The sequence below is a fragment of the Callorhinus ursinus genome, unplaced genomic scaffold (genome assembly GCF_003265705.2).
Source record: "Callorhinus ursinus isolate GAN/ISIS: 27379988/994484 unplaced genomic scaffold, GSC_fseal_2.0 scaffold16, whole genome shotgun sequence".
In the NCBI taxonomy this organism is placed as follows: Eukaryota; Metazoa; Chordata; class Mammalia; order Carnivora; family Otariidae; genus Callorhinus; species Callorhinus ursinus.
This window is the reverse complement of record NW_027397078.1, coordinates 5,869,912-5,885,398: the sequence shown is the minus strand read 5'-3', so window position 1 is coordinate 5,885,398 and position 15,487 is coordinate 5,869,912. Positions and strand designations below refer to the sequence as shown.

General features: G+C 44.9%; 1 protein-coding gene across 1 annotated transcript in view; it reads right to left on the bottom strand.

Moving 5' to 3' along the window:
* NDP (norrin cystine knot growth factor NDP) overlaps nucleotides 1-15,487 on the bottom strand; it is a 32,841-nt gene that overhangs the window by 11,526 nt on the left and 5,828 nt on the right. Inside the window, exon 2 of the mRNA XM_073901903.1 lies at nucleotides 6,780-7,159. Within this exon, the coding sequence (XP_073758004.1) occupies nucleotides 6,780-6,953 (174 nt within the window). The 5' untranslated portion in view covers nucleotides 6,954-7,159. The remainder of the gene's footprint in view (nucleotides 1-6,779; nucleotides 7,160-15,487) is intronic.

The window sequence follows — 15,487 nt, the reverse complement described above, 5'->3', positions numbered from 1 at the left end:
TAAATCAGCTGGGGATCTTGTTAAAATGCAGATTGTGCTTGAGTAGTTCTGGCTGAGGCCAGAGATTTTGCATTTGTCACAAGACTCTGGTTGATGTCAGTCCACACATTGAGTAGCAAGGCTCCGGACCTATTAAAGTCTGAGAAGTTCTGCTCTAGGCTGGTCGCTAGATAGCAATCATTTAGCAAATAATAATAATGGCAGCTAACATTTATTGAGTGCTTACAACATTTAATCTCATTTAATTCTCATAACAATCTGATGCTAAAGGTACTCTTTTAATCTGTACTATTATTACAGATGAGGAAGCCGAGGCTTTATAGAGTTGAACTAACTTGCCCAAACTCACATATCTGGTGCAAGGCAAGGCTGGAATCAAACCTAGGTCTGCCTAAAGCCCCTGGTCTAAATCACTGTCATATCCTGCTTCCTGATATGAAAATGTTTTCCTGAAGCATGAGCCAACTCACACCCTTCTCCAATCTACTTTGACCTGCCTCTGGGAGCCCTAAAAATATCATAACCATACAAGTCTGACCTTTTTCTTATGAACTTCTTGGGATACATCATCACCACCCCCAAGCTTCTGCAGAGCTGAATCTTTTTTTTTTCTAATTTTTTTTATTAACATACAATGTATTATTTGTTTCAGGGGTATAGGCTGTGATTCATCAGTCTTGCACAGTTCACAGCACTCACCATAGCACATACCCTCCCCAATGTCCATCACCCAGCCACCCCATCCCTCCCACCCCCCTCCCCTCCAGCAACCCTCAGTTTGTTTCCTGAGATTAAGAGTCTCTTATGGTTTGTCTCCCTCTCTGGTTTCGTCTTGTTTCATTTTCCCCTCCCTTCCCCTATGATCCTCTGTCTTGTTTCTCAAATTCCTCATATCAGTGAGATCATCTGTATTCAAATGCCCACTCCTCTAAGCAGAGGAGAGGGCTTTCTCTGATTGACTTACTTCGCTTTCTCTGATTGACTTATTTCGCTTAGCATAATACCCTCTAGTTCCTTCCACGTCGTTGCAAATGGCAAGATTTCATTTTTTTTTTTTTTGATGGCCTGCAGAGCTGAATCTTGAAAGAGCACTCCTAAATGATACCTCCTCCACTGTCCCACAATTGCATCCCCCAGTGATCTGGAGACTCCCAGAAACTCCTTGGATGGTACCACTCAGTGTCTAACTCCTTAACCAAGTCATCAAACATCAGTTCACCTGCCAAAACCCGGTTTGTGGTCAACAAGCGTTCTTCATGCCTGGGTGACTTGGCTATGCCTTCTAACATGGGAAGACTCCTCTGCATTTGGCACTGCTCTTAACTGCTCATAATGGAGAGCATCCACATTGCTCCATTATGAAATCAGGAAATGAATTTCTTTTGACAAAGAACCCACGTGGGGCTCTACCATCAAAGGAACAGGTGCCGCCGTTGGTTTTTGCTCATTGACCTTCGATGGACTTCTCACAGCTCAGGTGGGTGACAGATACATGTTATCTGCTTTGCGTGCAGTTTAATTTTTGCTCTCTTAGGTTCCCCCAAGCAAGTGGCCTGATGCTAGGAAGCTAGGCAACTTCTCCAGTGGTCCCTTTGTATCCCCCCAACCTTAGAGTCACTTGCCTCCAGCTGGATGTGAAAGTCAGTTCCTTCTGATACGAACAGAGCCGCAGGGTTCAGAGAGATTGCTCAGGGATGGGCTCCTTCATGTTCTAATCTGATTTCCATGTGCTGAAGCTAAGAGTAATGAAAAGTCCTTGCGTGATCATAAAAGAATGGTAAAGATGATGATATATAACATGTATTGGACATTTACTAGGCCCCAGGCTCGGTGCCAAGTCCTTCATATGCAACCTGATTCTTAACAGCCATTTCAAAAGGTAAACTTTCCCCATTTTACAAATGAAGACACGAAAAGATGGAGGATGAGTCACTGGCCTGAGGTCCCATCGCTGTCCGATGGAGGGTCAGGATTCTGACCTGAGACACCTTGATTCCTGAGCCCTCTGTCCTAACCATAACAGCCAGCCTGGAACTTCCTAAGTTACTCAAGCTGGTCATGGGCAACTTCAGGCTACACTGTGAAGGTGATAGCCGGCTGTGATTCCCTGGGTCCTGACCAAAGATTGCACCCGACGACCCCAGGCCCCAGCTCTCTCTGGTGACCCCACCATGCTTCTTAGGCAGTTCTGTCTTCTGCTGCAATATCAACTATCTTCTGAGTGAGAGAAAACCCAAACACAGATGGTTTTCATCACTCCTTGCTGAAAGATTCTTACCATTGCCAAAGCCACTTTCTTCCTCTGTCATGGGGGACTCCTGTGAATTCTTGGCTCAGGCCATGACTGACTAGATGTCTTCATCGGTATCAGAATAAAGACCCAGAATAAAGACTTTGCACACAGAACAGCCTACCCTAGAAGGGGAATTTGACCGTTGTACCTCATTTAAATGAGAAACATTTTTTTTTGCCCTTTTCTCGGCAGTGAACGCTATGTACCCCTTATCCTGTGGCACCTCCTACAGCACCCATCCCTTCTCTCCCCGGCACCCTCCATAAATGACCATTCAGATCATCCCCAGGCACCCCGGTCACCCCCCAAAGGGTCTGTGCCAGGCTGCAAAATTGCAACCAGAGGAATGAAGCAGCAAGGGGAAGGATGGAATCTGGTCCCTTCGCTCTGGTCACAACTCAAACCGACGCGAAGCCTTTGAACACAGAACATTTCCCTTCCCTCTCTCCCTCATTTACTGATCAGCATCATGAGGGTAAAAACTTGGTTGGTTGTTTTTTTTCCCCCTATTTTTGTACCTCCATTGCCGGCCACGAGGCCTGCACCTAGTAGGCATGCAATATAAATTCATTCCTTAAAAGAAAAAAGTGGTATCTCTCCAGTAGTTAATGGTGTTAGAAGTTCAATGTTCCTGACTCTCCTACCATACTATGAGCTTCGTCAGCAGCCCTAGGAGAGGATCGGGGATCTTACCAACTTCCTCTCCAATTCCTCGGGGAAGTTCCCCAGGTTTTATCACATGAACTGTCCTTCTCTTTGGCCCTTCGGCGTTCAGATGACCCTATGCCCTGGTTCTGTGTCCCTGTGGGACTACCATCTCCCCCCACATTCCTCACCCAACTCAGACTTCACAGGCCTGCCCTATTAGCTCGCTTTCCCAGCCTCAGTCCCTGAAAACTCCTCCCTGGCTCACATCCAGAACTTGTCCCCTCCGCCCCCCACCCTCTGCTCCCTCCACTCACTTGGGAAGGGAGGTCAGACAGCAGGATCTGTTTCTCTTCTACTGTTCTCTCCCCACTCTTAACACCCAGCATGATGGCTTACATTCACTTTGCTCTTCTGCACGCTCCCCCCACCCCTGCCAGATCTCTGTGTTTAGCAAGAACCCCGATGAGGTTCATTCTCCTAATCCTTTCAGGCTCTACGAGATCCCAACGGTTATTGAGGTCTCAACGGTGACTGAAATAGAAAGTGAGTCTAAACACCTGTCCAGTTTATAGCTTCGTCATCAAGATCATAATATCCCTTATGAATGTCTAGTATATGCCAGATACCATGCTGAAGGCTTTACAGATATCATCACCAATACCCATACCTCCGCCTTTAGATAGACAACGTTTGCCCCATTTTACATGGGAATAAGTGGAGGCACCAAAGACTTATTTTACTTCTCCTGAAGTCACCCATTGGGCACACTGCAAAGCTGGGATATGAAACCAGGTGTCTCTCACTTCAAAGTCCGGGATGCCTCAGTTGCCTTAAAGGTTCTCCAGATGGCTCATTTTCACTAACCACTGGCCTTTTGCCTGTTTGCTCTAACACCATTAACTACTGGGCCCTCCCTTTACTACTCAGAGTTTCAGGGAAGATTGTCAATGAACCTGCCACTCCTGGGATTTTTGTACCCAGTCCTAGGAGGTGTCACCACTGAAAACTTCCAGGCACATCGTAATCTGCAGTCACGTGACCTCCTTGGTGGACGGCTGTAGCCCATCTTTTCTGCCTGACTCTGTCTCAGCCCTTCCCTGAATTGTTAAGCGATAGGTGACAGGTCCCTGGAGCTCAGGGCTAGGGGGGAGCAGACAGTCTCATGGCAGGCTCCCACAGAACTTTCACAATGGTTCCTATCTTCTAGAAAGATCACTGAGTATAAATCATTATTTCTAGCGGACCCGAAGTTGAGCCTGGACTTCTAAATAGTGGCTTCTGCATTCTACCTGCATTTCTCTGATATGAAGATCCAAGTAGTTGAAAGAGAAATGATCTGAGGCAGACACTGCCACTCCTGGAGCAATCTACTGAATACTATTTAGTGTTTTAGTTTTCCCTACCGGCAAAATGGGATTGGTAATGCCTTCCAACACAGGTTTGTTGGCAGTGATTAGATCATATATTATGAGACGCCTGACACATATTAGGTGTTCAAGCAGATGCCCTCCCTCCCCTGAGCCTGGGTCACACTCTCCCAGACACCTGTCTTCCCAAGGCCAGACACTGGATAAATGTAAGTCGGGAAGTGTCAACCACAGACAGGCAAATGGTATAGGCATGTGTCTAGTAAACAACGGCCTTTGAACATCATGCGAAGGGAAATTTTTGCAGAGAGGAAAGAGCGAGCCTAGTCTCCTCATTGTAAAAACCCTCGTTGGCCGTTTTCTAGACACAGGTTAAATGTTTTTATCTCAAGTCTGTAAAGAACAATTTCATTAATGAGACCCATTAGAAAGAAGACCAGCCCGAGTTGGTGAGAGTCAAAAATCATAGATTATTTAAAAATGAAAAACAGTTTTTGTTCTTGGATACACAGAGAAAATCTAATCCAGAAAAGGTCTGAGTAGTTGAGATTCTGCCAGGCATATTTTAAGGCCAAGAAAGAAAGATTTATAATTGCAAGCACCATTTACATAAAACTATTGCTATATTTGAGATCATTTGGGATGTTTGAAAACAGATTGTTCCCATGAAATTACAAACATTTCTGCTACTATCACAATTTTGTGCCATTTACCATGGCATTCTGGAAGGAACGGATGTGAGCAAAGGTAGACTAAAGTCTGTTTCTAGGAGTCATGCTCAAGCACCGTGAGTTTGTTGGGCTCGAGTTAATGACATCTCTTCTCTGACCTTCTCTTAACTAGTGTGATCATTGCTAAGGTGTTCTTCCATCATTTCATCAAATCCTTCTGGATTGCTTTTTAGTTTTTAGAGATGCTCCTATTTCTCTGTTCCTTTCTATCATCACACTGACATTCTCTTTGAAATAATTTTAATAACCCCCGCTTTCGTTAAAAGAATCATGATTATGGAGAACAGCTCTATAGAGGGAGAAATCATCCATGGACTAAGGACCACCAAATACTAGTGCTATCTGTAGGGGGGGAGGGAGGAGAGGCTAATAATTGCTCAGGCCCACAATTTCTGAGCAATCACAGTTGTAAAAACATATCCCGTCTTTTTTTGCCTAAGAAGGGATTGCAGCCTTACAAAAATTTAAGTTTATCTATTTACTCCTTTTTTTAGTTCTACAAGCACAAATAAGAGCCAGAAAGTTTTTAAGTGGAAAGTCTCTATTTTTCCCACAGTCCTAGATCTTATTAATATAATGGTTAAAATGATTTAACTCAAATTCTGATTCCCCCAAACTAAAACAAGCCATTATCATTGAGTTGTAATCAGAGAAGCGATGGAAATTTTAAAGGCAGACAGAAGTTATCATGTTTGTAAATGGAGGGTAGAGACATTAACTTATATGGTCTTAATTCTAGTGGTTGATATTACAAAAACTTCTTAATTATACCGGTAATTTAAAAAATACTTGCCATCTGAGAATGCTTAAGTGGTTTTGGTCTCAGGACTAGAGTGAAAATCTCTGAGGCTGGGCTAAACACATTCTTTCTTATTTACCAAATGTGGGCAAATTTCATTCATGTGACTGTTTGGGGGGCAGTGACGGTCGTGAGATCCTCATTCTGAGTGTGTTCTACTCTGTGCCTTCCTTCTGGGTGGTCCAGGTGGCCGGCCACTCTCGGTGGCCTTTGAAGCATGGTATTCCTTTGCAAGACCTCGTCCCAACACTGAGACATCCCTCGCATAGGTTGCCTGCACAAAAAAATACACAACCTACTCCAAACAAGAATGATTTGGATAATCCATGTAAAAATGAGAAATGATCCAATTGCCATGTACCTTTTGAAATCATTTTAACGTAAGCACGGCAGGTGGAGAAAGGCTTGGACCACAAGGTCAGCGAGCAACTATTCCAACAGGAGTCTCTTTGAAGAGCACCGCCCCCACCCGCAAGAAGTACGTTTTACTGCTCAATGGTATTTCTGGCAGCCGCTTCCTCTTTATTGCTGGTGGAGGTAGAAGGAGTCACGAGAACCCGTAGACTCCACTTTTCTTTCTTGATAAAGAACACTACTGCTCATAAATTAGACAGCCAGGGACGAAACACCCCTCTCTCACCTTGTGTGGAGCAACAATTTTATGGTGAGAACCTTCCAGCCTTTCCTATTGACTTCGAGCAGCCTGAAAAGAGAGAAGCTGTCTGGGTATGTACGTGGTCAGTCAGGCGGCAGCTTTACTGACAAAATTTCAAAGCATGCTGGGAGACCCTAAAAGCACGGTTCTCCCGCAAGCCCCGTGGGCCAGCCCTAGAGCTCAGGTCTGGGCTTCAGTCATAGTTCGCCATGCCCTGACAAAGGAATACGGGCTTCTCCGCTGTCTCTGGGAAGTAATGCTACCTTCACAGAGATCTGGATCTTACCTTTGAGCTACACTTGTACAATGGGTGACTTATAGAATCGACATAGTGGTGTCTCATGCAGCGCAGAGGGTCCGAGTCCATCATGAAGGAGCTGTCCGTTTTGCTGTCCGTGTCTCCCATTAGCGCCAGCAGGGAGAGCATAGAAAAGGATGCAGCTAGTACATGATTTCTCATTGTTGTAAGGAAAGCTTCTGAGAAGGAACAGCAGAGGGAGGCAGAGGACTAGAAATGGGAAATGCCTTCGCCTCCTAGGATCCAGTTCCTTTCAAGCAAAGGGCAGGATCTGGCTGAAGCTTTCTGGTTGTCATTGTCCTTTGTAGGCCCGAGTTTTGTCTTACTCTTTCCACTTGCAATCCATCATCACAGTATCTGCTGCCCAGCTGGAATGAAAACAGAAATTATTTTCCCCAGAAACATTTACCCAGAAAAACGAATGGAACCCAGGAGGTATCGAGTAGAATTTTTTCCGTGACATTTTGAGTGACGACTATTGGTTTCTAGAGTGCCATTAGCATAGGCCGTCATCCATTCTCCCGCTCCCGCTCCCTCCCCATAGCTTATGCTACATAAACCACTGTGGACACAGTGGTTTAATGGAGGCACATGTTGACTTTAATTGACAGAGTTCATGTTTCGAGGAGCAAGAATAGTTGGAACTCATGGTAAAGATTAGACATGTGGTTCTGGCCACAGCACAGCTGAATTGGGTGGGGGCGGGAGGGTCTATTCAGTTCCTCAGTGATCTCTGGTGCCAGTGTCAGCTCACAGGGCTAGAAAAGAGGCAGGTCAGCGATAATGAACACAGGCCGCGTCCCCCGGGAAAGAAGTACATTTTCCAAGGCCATACCCACCCACCCACCTAGTTTTCCAGTAGGGCTCATCCTTGCTCTAGGCTCATCCTGTTTTTGGTTTAAGCCCCATGCCACCCAGCATCAATGACAAACTGCATCTGAAATATACATTATGCTCACTGGCCTCCAGTGTGGTTAAAGCAACACATGCCTATTCGCCAAAGAGTCACACATTTCTGCAGAGCCTCGGTAGCCTGAGCACAGGGTATAATTTGAAAAAGGAAGTGGTCGTCGGAACAAAGACTTACCATTAAAATGGGATCGGGACATATCGTTTTTCTTGAAATTTGCTTTGTTCTTTTAGCCATATGCATCTTGGACAAAGCAGAGAGCTCCCCGGATCACCTCGCCAACCCTCCTAAGCATGGCCAACATGGGTGCTTTTTATCACACCAGAAGACACAGTGTCAAAAATATTTTCCAATTTTTATGACAATTGGGGAGACCTGTCATTACATCCCAAACAAAAGGAACATGATAATTAAAGCTTCAGAAAAACTTTCAAAGGTATTTCAGATAAGAGTTTGATTATTTTATTCATTGTACAACATTTTTTTTAAACTTCCTACTCATGGACAGTCCAAATAAACAGAGCAAAGTATTGATAAGATGAAGATTAGAAGTTCAAGTCCAGGGGCACCCAGGTGACTCAGTCGATTAAGCGTCTAACTTTGGCTCGGGTCATGATCCTAGGGTCCTGGGATCAAGCCCTGCGTGGGGCTCCCTGCTCAGCGGGGAGTTTGCCTGTCCCTCTCCCTCTGCACACCCCACCCCACCCCACCCCACCCCCGCTCTCTCTCAGATAAATAAAATCTTAAAAAAAAAAAAAGTTCAAGTCCATATAAGTCAATTAGTTTGGCTCTAGTTGAATGGCCCCAGACCTACTTAACCTGTTAGCTGTCTTGTGAGTGTGGGGTAGGGGATCCCAGGCTGAAAAAGGTGTGTGACAAAGGGCCATTTCAGACAAGAGCATCCCTGGCAATGGCAAAAACTCGGCACGTATGTGTCAGAGAAATCCTATAAATTGCAGGAAGGGCAGGGACCAGTAATGAGGAGACCCACCTGGGCTCAAGCCCTGCCCTTGAGTAACTGGGGGACCTTGCACAGGGCATTTAAACTGGTCTGGCCCCAGTTTCCTCATCTGCAGGAATAGGAGAATTGGAAAAGATGGCTTCTGTAATCCCCTCTTGCTCTAAAATGGCGCCACCTGGATACTTATGGATCCAGTCACCACCATCACCATATGCAGGAGATAATCCTGAAGTTAAGACCCTATTTTCATACAACTTTGTGCCACTTTCCCTCGGGAGCATGCTAATTGCAACAGCTCACTGAAATTGATCAAACCTGAGGTAAAGCTCCAAATTGGCAAGGGATGCCAAAGAGCATTTTTTGTTTTCTTTTCAGCTGCACATCACACCAAAACTCACCAAGATTTCAATTCAAAGAGCCAGGGTTTTCTTGGATTCAGAGGCTGCAGTATTACTGACCATTTCCTGAGTTTCAATATGACTGTATTATCCCAAGTGGTTATCTGACTCTTTGAAGCCTTAATTAGTCTCAGAAAAGGAATTTATTAGATTTCTTCTTTCACCACTCCAGTCTATCGATATTTCCCTCAGGAGTCAATGGCAAAGGGATGAAGGGAAAAGTAGACATTCCAGTCCTGGCCCTCCCTCCCTCCCCACTGCTAGCAACTTCTCTTCAGAGCCATGGCCAGGAGGTATGGTTAAATGAAAGAAGCAAATGAAAGAAAAACATATAGCTTGATGGCAAAAATAAGCAACAACAGTCAATAACAAGACCCTGTATTTGTGAACGTTTAGACCCAGCTAGTCCATTTCTGAGAATTATCCTACATGTGGGATCACACAGGCATATGGTTATTCACTTCGGCATTGGTTGTCACAGCATAAAATTGGAAACCGCACAAAATATCCAGCACTAGGGGACTGGTTGGATCTATTATACAATATTTATACAATGGAATACTATGCAACTATATAAAGAAGACTTTTCCCTGTATATATACATTTTTATTCATAAATTTCTGAACTTGAGAACATATCACCTATCCAAAACTTCATTTAAAAAAATTATACTTTCTCTTTTCAAAACCTGGCTTAAAAATAGTAATTAAGTGAATGGATGTTGAATGTGCCAGTTTGAGTATTGTAGTAGTATTATATTTTTATTTCTTATAAATATTGGAAGACACACCAGTCTCTTTTCTCAAGATAGTCTTTCTGGTGTATCATTCAATTCTTAGGCACTACTGCCACCTAGTAGTGACATCCTGAATTGCAAGCACAGTTGAATTTTTTTTTTTTTTCTTTCTTTCCTGAAAGGTGAATAAAATTTTGCAGGCAAATATTGTGAAGCGTATAATGATAAAGAGACAGTTAATGTCACACAAAATGTAACTTTATTATCTGATTTTCTCTTTAAAGATGATAAGCTGAACCCAGAAGTAGTAATAAAGATCAAGTATAAAAGAATGACCGAGAAAATGTTGCTTGACTGCTAATAAGAAATACATTTTTCAGGTGGACACACTCACAAAGCATGGTACTTTTTGTTCAGTTTTTATATTATACCCTGAAATAAGAATTCAAGCAACAATGTAGATAGGCCACGGAACTCACAGAACTCTCAAAACATAAAGGTAAGATTCTTGCAACTTAACATTGGGATTTTTGCCCTAAGTGTTCAAATCGAATGAAGAAATAAGCATAATGCTCAAAAAATGAGTGGCGTGAAGTCAGGTTGTCTGAACATGGTGCTGGTGGGGTATGCCTGGATGAGAAGGGCACGGTGCCGAGGGAAGCCCTCACAAAGAGGAAAATCAAAATGAAGGAAATTCACACCGCTTGAGATCCCTGATTTATGGCCACCTCTGGGTATCGACAGCGGTCATGCTCCTCAAAATTAAATTAATTCCCATTTGCTTTCATTTTTTTTTTTTTTAAAGCCACGGAGCACAAAAGCAAGCACTGCCCATCAAGACTTAGAACCTCGGCCCAACCAGTGATGGATTGACTGAGAAAGCCACTCGCTTGCTGAACTCGGGGCTCCGGGGCTGCTCCGTGCTCCGGGTACAGTCTCTGAGACATGGACTTGGCGGATGTACAGAGCCCACATTCTCATAGCTCCGATGTGGAGCCTCTGCCGGCAGGAGAGGCACGTAGGCCAGCGTGCCCGACTTTGGAGCTACCCTCCAAACGATACCAGTGGAAAAGAACAACTGGTGCCCAGATTTCCCCACCTGTCATCCTCAGGGAAATAATATAGCAGAGCTTACAGTGGGCCCAGCCTCCTGGGTGAGAGATGGTGTTGTGTCCACAGAGCAGCTCACTCCTGGGCTGACCTTCTGCCTGGCAGAGGGTAAAGTGCTGGTTTCACGCAAGTTATTCCGGCAACAGGCTAAGACAAGGGGCATGTGCCAAGAATGGCCTTATTCTTGCCCCGCTTGCCAGGCAAGGGAGGGCAGTACTGCAGTATCTGTATCCCACCCTGGGCTGTTTTCAGTACTAATATATGCAAGTAAAGCCTCCTGTAGCTTCTTTCTACAAATATTTATTTAACACATATTCATTAAGCACTTACTATGTGTCTCCTTCTGCTCTAGCAGATAACAGTTAAGGGTCGGGGGGGGTGGGGAATAGGTCCTGTTCTAGTGCCTTCGTCCAGCTCACAGCAACTACAAGCAAAGAGTCTTGGCCTGTTGTTTCCTGGGTGTTTTTTGGGACCCAAGGATAAACTCCCTTAGCATCTAATTCATATCCAACAGGCCCTGCATCATTTCTAAGGAGATCGAGTTAAGCAGATAAAATATCATGACTTTGGAATGGCGTCAGCGTCACAGACAAGAGTGATTTGATATTTACTCTCATTTCAGACAATCCTTTCAAGCATGAGTCAGGTAAAGATGGCAGAGCAGAGAGCCCCTCTCCAAGGAATTGCCAAAAATAAAAGTCCAAAGATTTAAGTGTCGAAGAAGGCTTGCCACTAGATAACGCTTCATATGAGGCTTAGGAAAGAAAGAATTCTAGGTCCAATCAGAGAGTGTGAAGTGCTAAGTAGCCCCTTCTCAGGAACTCAGAGAATTCCAGTTGGATCTAGTCAACTAGATGCCTTGGAGAATAAGTCAGATGCCTCTTCCCAAGGCACTTAATTTATAAACTGTAAACAGCATGTTGGATTTTATGAAGCATCCCATGCGCTCAACGAATGGTTTTTGATATTATTCCTCTCTGGCCGCACAACAGTAACAGTGCAGTAGCCAAGCCTGGGCTGACCCGGAGGCAGCGGTACCAAGGCGGGGCCACCACAAGGTCACAAGGCTAACGGCTCCTGCCCCTGTCAGCTCACAGTGTCAATTCTCCAAATCACAGGTGGCCGTGCCTGCCCCCGCAGCACCGCCTTAGCAGAGAGAGGACGACATCTTTGCAATTCAACAGTAGTCCTCCGGTCTGGGCCAGGACTCTGTGCTCCCCCCCAGACTGCTTTACTAGCCAAGCATGGCCAAACTCAACAGTGGCGGTGATGGAGGAAGAGAAGCGATGGGGGGGAGCAAGAGGGCGGGAGAAATATAGCCCGGGGGAGAAGCAATAAATCACAACCCCGGAGTAAACAAAGGTGCAAAAAAGAAGAACTGGGAACAGAAGTAATTTCTGAGAATGAGCCCACTGTCAATGGCTCCTTCTGTGTGTGTGTGTGTGTGTGTATGTGTGTGTGTGTGTGTGTGTGTGTGTCCTTGGATTAAATAGTTTTACTGTCTCGGGAGGGACTGGTGTGGAAGGACTTGACCTTGAGACTTGACTGAAACTTCAAATCCTGATTTTCGGGACATCCAGAGGAAGCTCTCGTTGTTATTCAAACTCCCCCTTACCTACAGCTTTGACCTCTTCTTCCCCAAACCCATGTCCAGCCATTGCTAAGTGTTGTGTGCCCCAGTGCTTTGCACTCATTGGTCAGAAATATTAGATAATTATTCCACTGCATTCTGAAACCTGAAGAGCATTTTATTGTTGTCTGCTCTACTGGAAGGATGGCCCATCTGAGGAGCCCCAAGCTCTGAGCCCTACCCTTCCCATCATTGGCTGTGTCATCTTGAGCAAGGCCCTTGCCTTCTCTGGGACTCTGTTTTCCCGTCTACAAAATTGGAACGGATTGGTCTGGATGCTCGTGTGGTTCTCCCCATTTTTAACACTCTCTAACTCTATCTTACCTTCTCAGAGGGCAACACCTGCTTTGGGGCTTTGTTTTCCCCAAAGCAACACTACAGAAAGGGTTCCTTTCTTACTCAGGAAGTTAATGACTGCAGAAAAGTCCAAACAAGTCATAATGTGGTGCCTGAAGCAAAACCGAAGGTCAAGCCATAACAATTTGCCCTTTCGATGAGGCCATATTGGTGGCCTGAAATAAAAAGAGCCTTTAATAACCAATTGACTCAGTGCCTGAATGTACCAAATATAGTTATAAATTAAGAATATGCTGTTGATAATAAAGAGTGGCTGGCAAGGATATTTACCCAGTCCCTATGTCTCTTAGAGCTGTCTTAAAATGCGTAGTGTTTCTTTCCAGTCTTCACCAAATGGGGAGAGGACAAAGGCTAATAGTGAGCAGTCAGGGTAGAAGTAGACTTCTTTCTTTTGATGATGGTGATATAAGCTGAATTCAACCCTCCTGCATCTTCCCTATGAGTGACCTTATTCCTAAACCAAGCTCGAGCCACGGACCCTCATCCCCTAGCGGGGCCATCTGCGACACTCTGGTTCAGGATAGAAGAGGAAGATTGGTTAGAAGCGTTGTCTCCTCTGCAGATGCAGAATGGATAAGGTCCTAGCAGTCAAGAGTAAGGCACTCTGCTTGGTAAAACATCTACAGAACCTTTGTGCTAAGGGAGGTACATTCCTGAAGCCCTGGGTGGGGAGTTGGGTCTAAAAGAGTTGCCTGTTGGTTATGGCTCTTGGATCCAGTGCCGGGCTTCTGTAGTTTTTATGGAAAGACTCACTCTGAGTTCTTAATGGTTGACATAACCAACTGACTTTTAGAGTACAAAACCTTGCATAAATTGGAAGTGATGAAGCCTGATTACCCGTGTGCCGAAAAGTATGATACGGTTGAAGTCTTTTGCTCTGGGGGTTTGGATTATTTCTGTAAGTCTACCACTCCACTCTGAGCTGTGACTGATATGGTGATGAGCTGTCAGAAAATGCTTCGGGGTGGTCTTTCTGTGGTGCCACGAACCAACTACAGCCCTAAACAGGGGTCCCTTTCCTTCCTCCATCAACAGGGAATGAAAACAGGGAGAGCGGGAGCCATAAAAGACGTAACAGAGAAGGAAGAAGGATATGTTTATGTTCAAAATCTGCCACTGCCCTTCCACTGATTTCAAATAGGCCGCTTTCAGAAAGGGAAGGTTCCCTTCATTTCACCCGCTCCTTCCCAGGAAGGGGGTCTTACATCAGGGGTGAGACACACTTCTACCACTTACCTTTGGAAAGAAAGCAGGAGAGTTTTGAGATACCCACCCAGCCCAGGGACCCAGTCCTCCCAAAGCATGAATGTATTCTCTCCTTATGGAAAAGAAAAGGTACCCAGGTGTTCTGGGGACCCTGGTGCTGAAGCAATTTGAAACTCGCTCTGCCACTGAGCTGCTGGCTCTGGTATGGCCTTAGGAGAAGAGAGGTGACCAGTGTCACCTCAGGGTACAGGCTTCCTCTTACCCTGGAGCTAAATGAGTATGTTGGCTTTTCTTCAAAGTGTCTAGCAAAGTGTTTCCAAAGCTGCATTTGAATATCCTCAGCCGCAACAGCATTTTGGAATGGTGGGTAGTGATCTCACCTAACAGCTGTAGGGCCCTTAGTTAGAAATGGGGCATAAACAATGGGACCAACTCAGCCTCCATTCAATTTGTCTTTTCGGCCCAACGGCAGGAGTTGAATACTGAATTCAATCCCATTGCAATCCGGAACACTTGTGGATGCAGACTCATGTCAAAGGGGCGAGGTTAAAATAAAGTACGCTTTTCTATATTGCCCGTAATTCTGAACGCATTGGGCTGTTGGTCTCCTGTTTGCATTTTTGCTTCGCTTAAACTCTGCACACTACAGCTACATCGTTGGCTTGTTGGTTCTCCTTTAACCATTCCGTTCTGCTGCCTTTGGGCTTCAAACCTTGAAAGAAAAGTGTAAATCCTGAAAAGGAGTAATTTCCCATCGTTTGGAGGGAAAATCACAGAAACTCATCAAGTCCTAAAATATCGCCTCGTGTTTAAAAAAGAAATTGGACTTTGATTCTTCACGTCCATTTTAGGTATGTATATGCCTACATTTTACTTCAAGCTGGGGATGAGGGATGTTTTCTTCCCTGGAGGAGTTGACCTCCTTTTCTAACGCCAAGTAAAGAAGGCAACTTCAGAGTTCAAACCCTTCTCCCTGGGAGGGAGCAGGTGAAATGAAGGGAAGCTTCCCTTTCTGAAAGTGGGCTATTTGAAAAATCTGTGGCAGCAGATTTGGAGCATCAAGAATAGTCCTTCCTCCTTCTCTTTTGTCACTTCTCCCGTGACCTGCTCTCTCTCCCTATTCATATTCCCTATTGATGGCAGGATGGAAGGGGACTCCCTGTTTAGGGCTATTGTTGGTTTGTGACACTGCAGAAAGGTCATCCCCTGAGCATTTTCTGACAGCTCATCAACTTTCTTGAATGTATTAACCTGTTGCCCTTTCATTTTTAAAGGATATTGCAATTGGTTGGACCACAGCTTAAAAGGAGAAGTTGGGATTGAGCCAGGCCTTGGAAGAGAGAAAACTGTCTGAAAAATTCTTAGCTTTTGGTAGGGAAAAAAAAGAA